This window comes from Solea senegalensis, linkage group LG10, assembly GCF_019176455.1.
Source record: "Solea senegalensis isolate Sse05_10M linkage group LG10, IFAPA_SoseM_1, whole genome shotgun sequence".
Classification (NCBI taxonomy): Eukaryota; Metazoa; Chordata; class Actinopteri; order Pleuronectiformes; family Soleidae; genus Solea; species Solea senegalensis.
Genome location: NC_058030.1, coordinates 2,949,419 through 2,963,664, shown reverse-complemented (window position 1 = coordinate 2,963,664; position 14,246 = coordinate 2,949,419). Strand labels below are relative to the sequence as shown.

Here is a 14,246-nt window from a genome sequence, read left to right as displayed (position 1 = left end):
GTCCACATCTGTGTGTGTGTGTGTGTGTGTGTGTGTGTGTGAGACACAGCACATTACAGGCAGGACACACTACACTGAGCTGAAAGGGCAAAGCTGAGGGGTGATGCTCATTACCAAAGGTTAAATCTGTCATATCTCACACACTCACAAAACACACATTTTTACCAAGCCCTAATGATGAGCTGAGGCGACAGTGTGTGTGTGTGTGTGTGTGTGTGTGTGTGTGTCGCTGTGTGTAAAACACTCCTCTTACTCCAAAAGTCAATCCTCTGATCTTTCTTGAGGAGTCAAACAGAGCCTGTGGGCCGAAAACCTCCCACTGCGACTGTTCAAATCAGAGAAAAGCAAATCTAACAATAACAAGATAGAGAGATTTTAAATCCACTGTCTAATGTGTTCACGTTGTTTTCAGGGCTCTAATCTCCACACACAGAGTGATGGTTACCCACTGACATAAATGCTTCTGCTTCCCCACCACCACATGAAGGTTAGAAAATCACAAAGCCACTTTTATCCACACCATTTTTGGAAGGGGAAATATAAGAAAATGCAGCATATAAGAAGGCAACACAATATGTGAGGTCAAGTGAGTTCAGTGTTTTCAAACATAGTTTAATCACATTTTATTTTTGTAATATCCTGCGTCACAGTTATTTAGGTCACAACAAACGTACAGTGAAAATTTCACATTGTCCCAAAATTCCCCTTTACCAAGATTAGAAAAACAACACTGGAGTTTGTTTGTGAAGTTTATTCACTTTAATTTAATCTCTCTCTCCCCCCCTCTCTCCCTCCCTCTGCAGGTGATCACAGAAGTGTTTACACCTGTGTGTTTGTTTCTTGGAGCCCGAGCAGGTCAATCACCATCCAGGCTGTTCTGTAAATGAGCAGCAGCTTGGAAGATCTGGTTTTTGGCCTTTTTTTGCACTGACTTGATATTTCAAGCTCCAATTTGTTCTGCAACTCTGTCGCCAAAGCACTGCTGGTATTTCTAACTGTCTTAAACTCATTTTTATTTCAGTGTCTGTCACACAACTGAAAAAGGAAACATGTTTTTTGATAAGCACCATCACTTTACTCTGATTACTGGTCTGTTACTGCGTTTAATATGTTTTCAGGCCAGATGCAATATTCATTAACTATTAACTGAGCAAATGCACAGTTTCTTCCTGGTTTTAAATAAACCAACTCGACAATTTTTGGTCAGCTGTCAGTCACACATGCCAGAAATGTTCTACCGTCTGTGTCTGCAGAAGTTACCAAGACAGTTAATGTCATGTTGAACAACTAAAACAGCCACCTAGAAGACCATTTTAAATCTAACTTCAACTTAGAAAGTCCAACTTTCTCCTTAGCGACAGCCGACCAGAAGTAAAGGAGCATTCAGTCAATTCAGTTTACATGTTGCACATATACAGTGATGTGTAAAAGTCTCAGGGAATCATCAGCTTTGTTGTTTTGTTTCATGTCTTGAACAAACCTGGCTTAATAGACCTTTTTTTCACAGCAGATATTTGTCCACATGAAAGAGTAGGACAATCTCCCTTATGTGGCTCTAATAACTTGGGGTTGCGTGACCTAATTCTTTTACACGTCTTGTATACGATACCTTAAAGGTGATAAATGACTTTGGTAGAAGTTGAAGTCACTTTTTTAATAATGTTACTTAAGTAAAAGACATTTGCGGTTTCAAAAGTCATTTTCTGATATATTAAGTCTTAGAAGTAAAAGTAAAAGTGTTATAAAAGTGAGGCGTCTTTCAACTGGAAGGTTGTGGGTTCAATTCTTGGCTCTGCTAGTCTGTATGTGTCCTTGAGAAGACATTCAACTACATGTTGCAGCATGTGAGTGGATGAAAACTGTCGTCAAGACTAAAAAAGCTCTATATAAATACAGACCATAATACCAACTCTTATTCTACGGATTTTATTTAGTAGTAACAAAGAGAGTTAGAGGTAATGTAGTGGAATAAAAGGAAAAGTTGCTCGAAATATAAATAAAGGTAAACATTTGTGAATTTTCTGCTTAAGTACAGTAACAAAGTATTTGTACTGTATTACATTGCAATACTCATCATAAGAACAAAGAATACAGTAAAAAAAACACCACAACATAAACAAACAAGTCACTAAAGAAACCGTTCAACAGTATCATTAACGATGGTTCCACTCCAGGTTTAAGAAAGTCAGGGTCCTTACACTGTTCTGTCTGTGATTTTAAAGCTGTATTGTATAATAAAGTTTTAATAATTATTCTAAACATTGATAAAACAAAGAACCATAGTTTGCTGTGTCCAAGATAAAATGTCCTCTGTGGGACAATAAAAAATTGATTTGAATAAAGCTGTCCCCATGGGCATTAGTATTATAATAGTGTATAATGCTTTTTCTAGAGGTGGTATTGCTGTGCAGGATGGTGGGTGTGTTCTCGGGTGGGTGCTGTGATGTAAGGAGGGAGGTGAGGGTGGGGGCTCCTCTCTCTCTCCTCCCCCCTCTCTCTCTCTCTCCCCCATAGAGCGCAGCATGAGCGCTCCACAGCAAAAGGATGTGCGAGCAGGCAGCGCGTTACTGTAGGGACGGAGTCCACAAACTGCTCAACAAAGAACAAGCCAAACTTCGAGCCCAGGAAACCCGCGAGCTGCAGCCGAACCCCGTGGCCGGTCAGGACAGCGAGTCCGCGACGGCAGCGCAGTCCGGAAACAGCGGCGCTCAGCCCGGTGGAATCGACGGGCTCGTCCGCTGGATCGTCACCAAAATGAGCGACAACAAGAACATCTCCAGCCGGGAGTACGCCTCCAGCAAGGAGGACGTGGCCGTGGCGCAGGAGCAGTTCTTCGCCCCGGAGCCGCGCAGAGGCATCTCCGTGATTCTGGATGTGAGTGTGGATCGTGTGTGTGTGTGGTCAGCGTGTGGTCAGTCACTCAGTGTGACCGGGTCTGGGTGTGTGTGAGAGTCCGGTGAGCAGCACAAACTGACCAGTGCAGTGCGCAATTACGCACAGACCCAATCACAATCACTGCGGTCCACGATATTACTGCGTAATTGTAAATAAAAAACCTTTTATTTTTTATTATTTATTTATATATAAAAAAAACGAACTCACTTTCTTGAACGTTAGCGTGGTTAAGATTGTTTTTGTTTGTTTTAGTAAAGATTCGAAAATGTAAAACCTTATTTTAATCACCTACCTTTTGGTTTTGTGAAGTTAGTAACATGATTTCTTAAACATCACTTCTAATGTAGGTGATTATTTTCACATTAATTCATCTTTTGACCCAGTTTGCATCCATACGCTTTTAGAAAATGTGCGCAAATATCTTGAAAGCTTATCGAAACAGAAAGAAAAAAAAGATGAGACAACGTCACTCATGTTAGGAAACAAGTGTTGATTTTACATGGGAAAAAAGATAAAGAAAAACGACTTTTGCTGTTTTTGTGGGCTGAGCTGTGACAGGAATGACTGGACAAATGCAGACGCCCTCTTGTGGCACTTTAACATAAATCACTAGGACTGCATGTTGGTGAGCCCAACACAAGTCCCTCATTTTATAGATATTCCTCAAGGACAATTCGATAGATTGATAACTGTGTTTTGTAACCTGCATGTTGAAGGCGTTTCCCTGCTCTAACACACCTGATCCACATGAATGAGCTGATGAGCTGACCATTTGAATCAGGTGTGGGGACACCTTCCACATGCAGGACAGTGTTTGTCCCCGAGGACCAGGTTTCAGAAACCCTGTTGTAAAGGAATGAGGTAAATTATACACCTCACAACACACAGGAGCTCTGTGGACCCACTGCTGCTTCCATCAGTTCATTCAAATGTGACATTTTGTGACTTCTGTGTTTGAAATTCCAGTGACTCCTGATTCTCTCTGTAGACTGTGGTGCAGAAGAGTGAGCAGTCTGTTTCCACTTAGAAAAATCGGGGTTCCCATGGGTCCTTGAAATCCTTGAAAGTTTATGAATTTGGCCCTAGAATGTTTTTGAAAATTGCCCTAAATAGACATGGGTCATTGAAAGTGCTTGACTTTTGTGCAGTGAAGAAGTTAAGTTGATATTTAGGTAAATGTTTTTCCTTGTTAATCCTTGTTTTTTTTACGACGCCACCTACTGTTTCATGGCCTGCATTGCATGCTGTACACACTTGTTTGTAAGACTAGGCCGACGTTCAGAGTCATAATTACTCGCAGTGTTGTGGACACGATGCACTGTCTCTCTGTGTCGTTGATGTGAGATTCCGTGCAGAACAATGAGCGAGTAAGCAAAGAGAGAGCAAATGACGACGTGATGTCGGGGAAATGAAAATTCCAAAGTTCTCTGTGTCACCAAAGAAAATGACAAACACTGACGTTGACCCAAGAGCTCAAAAATCACTTGTCCAGATGCAGAGCGTGCTGCAAATCAATAAAAGGGGACGCCATCATGGGGCGAAGTGGCCTCTTACAAGTTGCCCTCCTATCTTAAGCTCCACATTTGGGCCTTGAATTTGAGGGAAATGGTCCTGGAAAGTCCTTGAATTTGATGTTAACCAATGGCTAAAATCACACTCTCGCTGCCTTGTTCTTACAGCTGATACCAGGCTAGAGCCATGAAACAATTTGTGTTTCTCACGACGAGACTCTTGCGAGACTCCGGGTCTTGCGAGGCTGGTGTTCCGCTAACAGACAGTAGGGGGCAGTGTAGAGAAATCCCCGATCTCCCCGCAACAAGACATTTAATGCGACTCACCAGCATACTACAATTCTGATGATTTACTTAAATCGCCACAAGGGGGAGCCTCTGCCCCCCTTCCTGTCATCAGCAGTGAACTTATTGTGGCATTTTCACAACCTGACCTTTGAAAAAACCTTTGTTAATTTTTTTTTTTTTTCAATATGATTGACACCAGGATTCTCTGTGTGTGTGTGTGTGTGTGTGTATGTGTATGTGTGTGTGCATGCATGCATCTTCCTCATTAGACTCTGTGCTCACTCGTGTCTCTATCTGCTCCTTCATCTTCACCATTTAAGCACCTTTCTTTTTCCTCTTTTGAACTACTTTCATCTTTCCCCTTCTTCTCCTCCATATTCTTGTCTTCTTCCTGACTCTCTCACACACACACACACACACAAGTAACATAAATTGTTAATAAGGCAGGCAGATGCATACAACATCTCCCCTCTCTCTGTGTCTCTGTCTCCTGGACTGTCTCTGCTGTTCTTGTCTTTCAGTTTCTTCTCACTCTCTGTTTCTCTTACAACTTGCACACATAAACACACACACACACACACACACACACGCTTGTGGCTTGAGTGGAGTGAACCCCAGGGTGCAGCTGGAAAGCAGAACAATTTGGAGCAGCTTGTCAGTGGGAAGATTGCCGCTCATCTCAGCGGTTAATGATTTTCTCGTCAGCCTGTTCAGATGCTGCTGCTGTTCTCTGCCTAAATACACCGCTTATTTATCGTCTTACAGCGCACACACACACAGACACACACACACAGCTGTAGAGAAAATGATCCTGAGATGAGTTTATGAGGTTCTCTTGTCCCGTTGCATCCTGCTGAGTTGGATCCAAACAGCTGTCAGATGCTTTGTTTTCACTGCTGTCCGTGGACAAACGCTCCGGACGACGATTCTCTTAATGAATGAATTGATCCAGTATCCAGTTAACTCTTGTGACTGAGTGTTCAATCAGGATTTAAGAATAGATACTCATTCGTCAGTACAGCTCACCTGAGTGTGATTGACAGCTGGTATCGTCCAATAGGAGCCTGTTTACAGGCGACGCCTCTCTCTGAGCTTCCAGTTTAAAAACTCAACATGACTGCGGCCAAATGTCAAGTTCACTTTCTAATGAGTGATGAGTAATGAAGTTTCTCTCTGCTAATGATGTTCTATACTGTGTCCGCCTCCGCCATCTTTAAACGTCACGTGATCTACACAAGGCGTGGCATTGGTTCTCTTCTTCTTTTACGGCGGTCGGCATCCACCTTACTGCCACGGCTTTGGTTGGCTTACTGCCCCACATCAGGGGGTAGTAACTGTACCTGCAATAACGTAAACCCAACTAATTGATTATTAAATGAGTTCCCAATTATTTTAATAATTGATTTAAATCGATGTAATCAATTAGTTGTTGCAGCCCTATCACAAATATTCGTAATACAGTTTTTACTCATCAAAACTACAGTTATCGTATCAGTAATTTAGTTTTAACTAGTCAAAATGACGTCCAAGATATCTGTAATTCAGTTTTTTAAGAGTTTAAACTGGAGTTATCTTATCCGTAAATTCAGTTTTTTACTCGTTAAAACTACAGTTTTATCCGTAATTTAGTTTTAACTAGTCAAAATGACGTCCAGGATATTCTTAATTAAGTTTTTTACTCTACAGTTTTATCTGTAATTCTGTTTTACTAGTAAGATTCAAACTGCGTGTGTATGGGGGTTTGTCATTTTTGATATCTCCAGTGCAGTTGTGGATATCTATTACTGGAATTGTAGATATCTCATATTCCAGTTTCAAATAATGCTGTAGATAAGAACTTGAATTATGACGAGTCATAATAACGAGTCATAATAACGTTGTAGATATCTCAAACTGGAATTAGAGATGTCTATTGTTCAGTTACAGATATCTGCAACTGAACTATCTATAATATATATCTATAATATCTATAATGACAATTTAATGTTGCCGTGCAGCTCATGCAGGTGTGACGGGTGAAATGAAGCTTTTGTCCTTGTCTCAAAAACTAAAAACTGTTGGCAACAAACGGAGAAGAAAGAAAGAAAGAAAGAAACTTCTCTCTCTCTGTTCGTGTTTGTTTCAGTGATCTTAACAAAAATGCACCGCGTCTCCCTCTCACCGTCTGTCTCTCTGTTTCATTTTCATTTCTCTTTATTTCTTACGTTCCACTCTCTGTGATGTGTTTCACTCCGTCTTCCTCTGTGTCGTCGTCAACACTCTGAAACACACACACACACCTGCCACTCTCAATTTCACAGAGAGACTCAAGTTTTCACTCGAGCTACAAATTAACTGGCACTTTGTGTTTGTGCGTGGGTTTGTATTTGGCATAGACACTGACCTTGTCAGGACCAGAAGGCCTCGTGGAGACCAAAAACCTGGTCCTTAATGAGACGTAATATTTCATTTCTGAGCAACTGGTTAAGTTTAGGCCAAAAATTTGAGCTGTGGGTAAGGGTTAGGGTTAGGTTATCTGGTTATGGTTAAGGTTATGGAGGCCCAACAAGAATATGCATGGGAGAACATTCATATGAAATGATTGAACACATGGACGTGGATGTTTGTCACTGAGTGTAAAACCTTTATACTAATTGCTCTGTCTCTCTCTCTCTCTCTCTGTGTTCACAGATATTCAGAAGAGCCGACAAAGATGGTGAGTGAATTCATCCACTCACCATACATCCTCTCTCTGGAGAGAAACGCGCACAAATCTGTGGAAAGCCTTAAAATATAATGTTCTGTTTGAGATACAGATAGATAAAGATAAATGTTGACATACCGTGTTTTAGAGCAAGTTTCTGACCATTTTTACTGACATTTCTGCAACAAATATTCGTGATTTCAAATGGGTAAACCACACATTTACAGGACATCCACGTTTGATGAATGAATGGCAACTTAATTTTATGAAAGTCACGTTCAACCCTCTTTTCACCGTCAAGATAATGAGGCCGATTTTATGGCATAATGGTAGAATTGTCAAAAAATGCTCAATGAGTGAGTTCTTTCTGCCCATTTTTACAACATATCGATATCTGACCACTTTATCCTCCACATGAGGCTCGCGCAGAGCTGCACCGATCTCAGCTGACATAGGGCGATCACGGTCACACCTAGATATGACAAACAGAGGTCTCAAACTTGAGTAACGGTAATGAGAAGTATACGGAAGGGTTAATAATAAATCTAATTTAAGATGCTGGACAATGTTTGACTCACCTATAAGTCCAGTTTTTAGAGGACACACAGACTGTGATGTGATTTACTTGACATCACAAGAGAGAATGCAGAAAAATGTACATGTTTACATTTTCTTCTGAAGTAAATCTGGAAATCTAGTATTTAATCTCGACATACATACATTTGTATGGTTTATTTATTACAGGGACAATCTGCTTTTTGCTGGTGCAGAATTTCAGGATGTATTTGGGTCACTTCTGTCGGCTTTACATCCCAGACAAAACAAGGAAGTAAGAACTAACATGTGCCCACGTGTGACATGGCAGCAAATATGGCCTGAATATCTTTAAACAGAGGTTCATCCTGAAGTGGGCCATGTCATAAATAATAGATACAGACCTGGACGATGTCCTCTGACAAGATATGGGTCACCTTTGGTAAAGATGTGGCACGGTCGCTGAACGGAAGCTTTACTGTGGACGTTTTGAAATATTGTGATACTGGCTGATGTAGATGTGAGTCTAAAGTGAGCCAGAAAGTGACCTGGCTGTCGTTCAACATATCTGGGCCAAATCTGTCTTTTCTGGTTCACTTTTGTTCACAACATGTGGGGATGCAGTGGTCAGTGTGGTATATGGGTCAGATGAAAGTGTCCGGTATCTGCGAATCAGTGGTGGTTTCCTGGCTTTGAAAACAGAGATTTATACATAAACACTTGACTGAGGACTCTGCATTACTGTAGTTACGTGACCGTTTGTGCACGTCAAAGCCAAAGTTATGGTTATTCCGGTAATTTCACTGGCACGGTTGCAGGAAGCCGGCGAATCAGCGTCTTGGTCGCCAGAGAGGAGAGAGTTTGAAAAACGCCTGTACATAGTTTTACATTTTTTGGCTCCGTCTTAAACAAATTGTTATTTTCAATAGGTTTGATACTGTTCAAATTTCAAATCTACCACATGTACAACCACAGAGTGTTCTCCTCATTTTAAATTCTTAATATACTATTTGAACATGCAGTAAATTGTGAATAACTGACAACATGGGCAAAAGCACTTAGTTACAGGACATTTTGAGGTGTTAAAGGGTTAAAATACAGTGGCGTGCTGAGTAAAGTCAGCTCTCCAGATTTTTCCACAGGAAGTGTGTTTATGTAAATTTCCATCGTATGAGACACTTTTTCAAGGCGTTTTCACACATTTGTACTTAAAGGAGCAGAATTAGATCCACTAAGTGTCGTGTTTTTCAGACAGATTTGCTGTTTTTAAACACAGAAGCGAGATTAGTCGTCGTCTCTGTTCTCTGGAGCGATGAGCTCTGTCTGTCTGTGTTCGTCTGTCAGTCATCTGAGCTGGAGCTGCTGTATTTTTAGCATGTCGGCACATAAAAGAGTTTTCACAAAGGGAAAGTTTGTTTAACCATGTTCGAGCGGTGCCAGTGAGTGGTTTGTTTATACCCTCTGGCACCGCTCATACTTTTTTCCTCTTCATCCATCGCTCCTCTCACTAAACAGCACTTCCGGCTCCGTCTTCCGTCCCTCTTCACCGCGGTCTTCTTTCATACGACTGTGACTCTTTGACAAAAAAAAGAATTTGACTAATGAGGAAACAGCCTGAAAAGCTTTGCTTTCATGGCATCCAGATGGCCATTCGCTCTTCCCTCAGTGTGTGTGTGTGTGTGTGTGTGCTTGTGTTTCCCTGCTAATGTAATGACTATTACTCCTTTGCTTGTTCTCCAACGTGGTAAACTTCTGCGCATTTGCGAGATGCATTGCGTGACGGATATTGCGGACCCTGGTATACTCACGCGTCAGAGTCCTGTAGTATCGGACCTCACCATCAGGTGGCGGTACAAGTCTGGATGCAGGGAGTAGGACGCATTCCTACCAAAGAAGAAGAGAAAGATGCTTTATCTCCCTCGGACATGTCTGGTTCGAGCGGCTCATCAGCTGAAATCCCCGTCGGGAGACAACCGCTAAATAGGCTAAAATATAATATTATTGCTAACCATGAGCACATTATTATTTCTTGGTAAAGATGTCAAATTACAAGTTATTTACTTGGATTCCTGGACAGAAACATTAGTTTTAGTACTTGAATGTTCTGCTTGATTAATTTCTGACTCCTCAGAGAGGAAGAATAAATAATAATAATAAATAAATAAAAGATGAATTCACTTTGTTATTTGGCAAATAGATAGCTATAGAATTATTTAGATTTAAACAAAGTTTTTTAATGACAGGCGGTCTAATAAATGTGTTAAATGCTGCGTGTGTGACGAGAACTCACACAGCTGCAAACTGTGTTTAAAGCATCAGTGTGTCGAGGCGCGAGTCGACTACAGAGAGAGAGCGAGGGAGAGAGACGTGGAAGGAAAGACGGTTATTATGGAGAAAGGGACACAGACTGTAGTTGTATTTGATGTATAGAATGCAGGCTGTAAAGCAAAGAAACCAATGAGCACAAGCTGAAGAAAAAGCTATTTTTATCCTCCTCCTCCTCTCCTGGGAGAAGACTGGAGAACTGTTTTAATGAGTGAGAGAAAGAGGGAGAGAAAGAGAGGAGATGCTAACAGGGGAGAGGAGGGAATTGTTAGAAAAGAAAGGAGGGAGCAGGGACTGACAGGAGGGAGGATAGAGAAGAAAAGAAGAGGAGTGAGGGAATATTATGGTGGAACTGACAACAGGGAACGTAATTGGGGTTTAATTGGTCGAGTTGTGTCTTTGCGTTCGTTGCACACAAGTCAGTACCTCACTTTTCTGCTCCCGAGATGCTGAAACAGCAAACCACAGGGAACGTGTGTGTGTGTGTGTGTGTGTGTGTTAGTGCATTAGTGGACGTACATTATGCATTCACATCTACATGCAGCATGCATGAGTGAGCGTCATATCTGACTGTGTGGAACACAAGCACGGGCTTAGTAACTGTAGGAGCGATGTTGGCGTGCGATGCATATTGTTTCTTATGTGCAGCAGCAGCAGGAGGTTTTCCCCCCTCGTCGACGTGTCTCTGAGAGAGTTGCATCATTTCACAGCACTTAGTTTACTCTTTGCACTTACAGCAGAAGCAGCATCTCCTCGTCTGATTCGCCTCAGTCCAACGAGCTGCTGCACCTTCAAACTCAGTCTTGGCAAGTGGGAAACGGAAGTGTTGTCAGGGAGCAAATCATGGTGCGATTTTAGGAGCATTTTGTCTGTAACAGTGCATCAGCATAAATTAAACACTAGTAATTTATGAATTTGTTATGATTTATCAATCATGAGGTTGTTTATTTCCCCCAGTACAAATCTAATGTGTGAATTCAGTGAATTTAAGCTGTATTACTATGTTAAAACGTATATGCAGAGGCTGTATATGTATAATATACGTGCTATATAGAGTCCTTTTTTCAGCACGACCTGTAGGCAATCAGATGAAATTATATATATATATATATTTTTTTTTTAAATTTACACTAGTGATATAAACACATCCGAGCAAAAAAAAGTACTCAAAAATGTTTTAAATCTTCCTGTGCGGTCTTCCTCAGAAGGGTCACGTGATGTTCCATGCGACGTGTCTTGTTCCCTTGTTTTATACCATCTTACGTCCTATCACACACCTGGGATGCTGTCCTCAGACAGCAGGGGGCGCAGTCATGGCTACTACAGAAAAGCATTGACCCACCTCAGGGCCTTACAATAATAATTATTGTCATATTCTCCTTGAAATGTAGTTTATAAAAATGACTGTAGTTTGTTGTAAGTGGAGTTGTGTAAACATACTGGACTTTAAAGGGTTAAAATAAAAAAAATATTATTAATATTTGATATATATTTCAGGCTGAAGTAGCTTTAAAGTATTGACTTATTTAAAATGGAAAAAAATATGAATATATATTTTTTTTACAGCAGTTTTTGGGTAGGTGCCATTTTTTGCCGCTATGAACAAATTAGTAAGTTTTTTTTTGTTTTAAACTTAAAAACGTGTCCTGGTTCGTCACAGATAGAAAAGCACAGACATCCACGAAGAACAAAAGTACAAATGTCTTGCTGGGGTTACAGGCTTCTGTCATCGTGAGTGCTTTCTCGCTGTCGTTGCCAACTTTCTGTCCAACTTTACCACAAATGTTTGGCCAAGATTCCTCAAAAAAATGCCAAGAGAAAATGCTGATTCATCTTGTTGAACGGTTTCTGAAGAGGAGAGTCTACATTAATCCTACACCTAATCTGGAGAAGAAGAAAAACAGCCTCTCAGACCATAAAACCCAGGAGCTGGAATTTGAACCCAGAATCCTCTTATAACATATAAGGTGACTGTGCTAACCGCTTTACCACCGGGAAGCATCACTGGATATCGATGACGCTAAACGAGTGCACAGAATCTCAGTTTACTGCTCACTAACTACAGCTATTGATTATCAAATATGTGAAATATGAGCGAATGCCTGTAGAAATCTAATCGGGAAAGATAATTGATCTTTGGTGTCACATGATCTTTAACATTGAACGCCACCTTAAGATAAGAAAAGATAAGGTCTTTATTGGGACATAAGATGGGACATTTGTGGTGTTACAACAAGAAAAAAATAAAAAAAGTAATAAATCATAAACATGCAATTTAACATCTATTCAACATATATTAACTATTTAGATGGTTAAAACAAACATTATCTATCATTATCCAAGTTGATCCCATCTTCTCAGCCACACACAACAGCTATTAACCGACAACCACCACAGTGTGTTTATATCCTGAAGTCACGTTAAATCATGTGAGTTTCTGTTGAGATCCAAATCCCTGGAATCTCCTCCCTCAAATGGTTTGATTAAATGTCAAGTGTGTGGTCCTGGGTCTTGACTGGATCGTGTAGTCCTGGGTCTTGACTGGATCGTGTAGTCTGTGCTTCCTCAGGATTAAAACAGTGAGAATCTCCCACGTTTTTAAAATCCTCTGGCGTGTGACAGGTCAAAGTAAATCACTTCACAAACGTGAAGACAGTGTTGATTATTGTGATTTTATCCTGACGTCTTGAGGCATTAAGATGAAAAAGCAGGAGTTGTAAAAATTGGTCAGATTACGCTTGTTAATGGAGCCTTTGCACACCTGATCTAATTAAAGTGTATCGCTGTCTTTAATGACAGCAGAGACACAAACAAACAAAGTTGTGGACACATGAAGGATCTTCCTGTTAAAGACTCTGGTTGTTTTTTTCCCCTCTCTCGCCTCGTGACTCATCAGCCATCTGCTAATTATCGTCACAGTCTCTGACACGGAGACACAAAGCAGACGGAGTTTGGGGAGGCTTGTTGATCCACGCTGTCGAGAATAGACTTGAATTACGGCGCTGCAGTTTTAACGCAAACACATTATTCCAAACCGAGCTCATTACTGCGAACATTAATGGAAAAATGACTTTTATGTTATTCCACTCTTTGTCACAACGTTATGTTTTAGTTTGAGTTGTTCACTTAACGTCCGGTTATTTTTCTCATCCTGTTAGGCACTTGAGGAGGGAATGTAAATACTGAGAAATAATGATGAGGATTTGTTTGTTTGTTTGTTTTTCCTCTCCCTGTTCCTCTTCCTCTTCTTTATATCCTCATTCCTGATTGGTGATTTAATGCATCATTAGCTTTAAATGATAAATAATTAAGCAAATCAATAAATTAAGTTTGGATTAATATCTAATTACAATTATTTTTGACTGACACTTACACTTGCAATATGATGCGTGATACCAGAGGTATGGAGGAGTTTGAATTCTGAGATTAAAGTCTTAATTCTGAGATTAAAGTCTGAATTCTGAGATTAAAGTTTGAATTCTGAGTAAAGTCTGAATTCTTAGAAGAAAAAAATCTGAATTCTCAGAAGAAAGTCTGAATTCTTAGAAAAAAGTCTGAATTCTGAGATTAAAGTCTGAATTCTGAAATTAAAGTCTGAATTCTGAGATTAAAGTTTGAATTTGAGAAATGTCTGAATTCTTAGAAAAAAAGTCTGAATTCTCAAAAAAAAGTCTGAATTCTGAGATTAAAGTCTGAATTTTGAAATTAAAGTCTGAATTCTGAGATTAAAGTTAGATTAAAATGACAGAAACTGAGACAGAATGAACAGAGCCAGAAGAAACAAAGGGAAATAATGTCTGTCTACGTCATGATATGACACTATAGTTTTCATAAAGTAGCGTATTCACTGTCTGCACGGAAACACAAGGCCAGTGTTTTCAAGCAAATACTGTTTCAGACCCTCTAAAACGGCATCTGTGCCGACATGTCATTCAAATAGACTTAAAATGGATCTTTCTTTTATTTTACATCGGTCATTCTTTCTCAAACTAAAGGTCTTTGCAGACCGG

General features: G+C 40.3%; 1 protein-coding gene across 1 annotated transcript in view; it reads left to right on the top strand.

Annotated features, from left to right (window-relative positions):
• Positions 1-2,012: 2,012 nt before the first annotated feature.
• necab2 (N-terminal EF-hand calcium binding protein 2) overlaps positions 2,013-14,246 on the top strand; it is a 521,316-nt gene continuing 509,082 nt past the window's right edge. The window contains exons 1-2 of the mRNA XM_044035771.1: positions 2,013-2,874; positions 7,365-7,389. Coding sequence (XP_043891706.1) covers positions 2,545-2,874; positions 7,365-7,389 — 355 coding nt within the window. The 5' untranslated portion in view covers positions 2,013-2,544. The remainder of the gene's footprint in view (positions 2,875-7,364; positions 7,390-14,246) is intronic.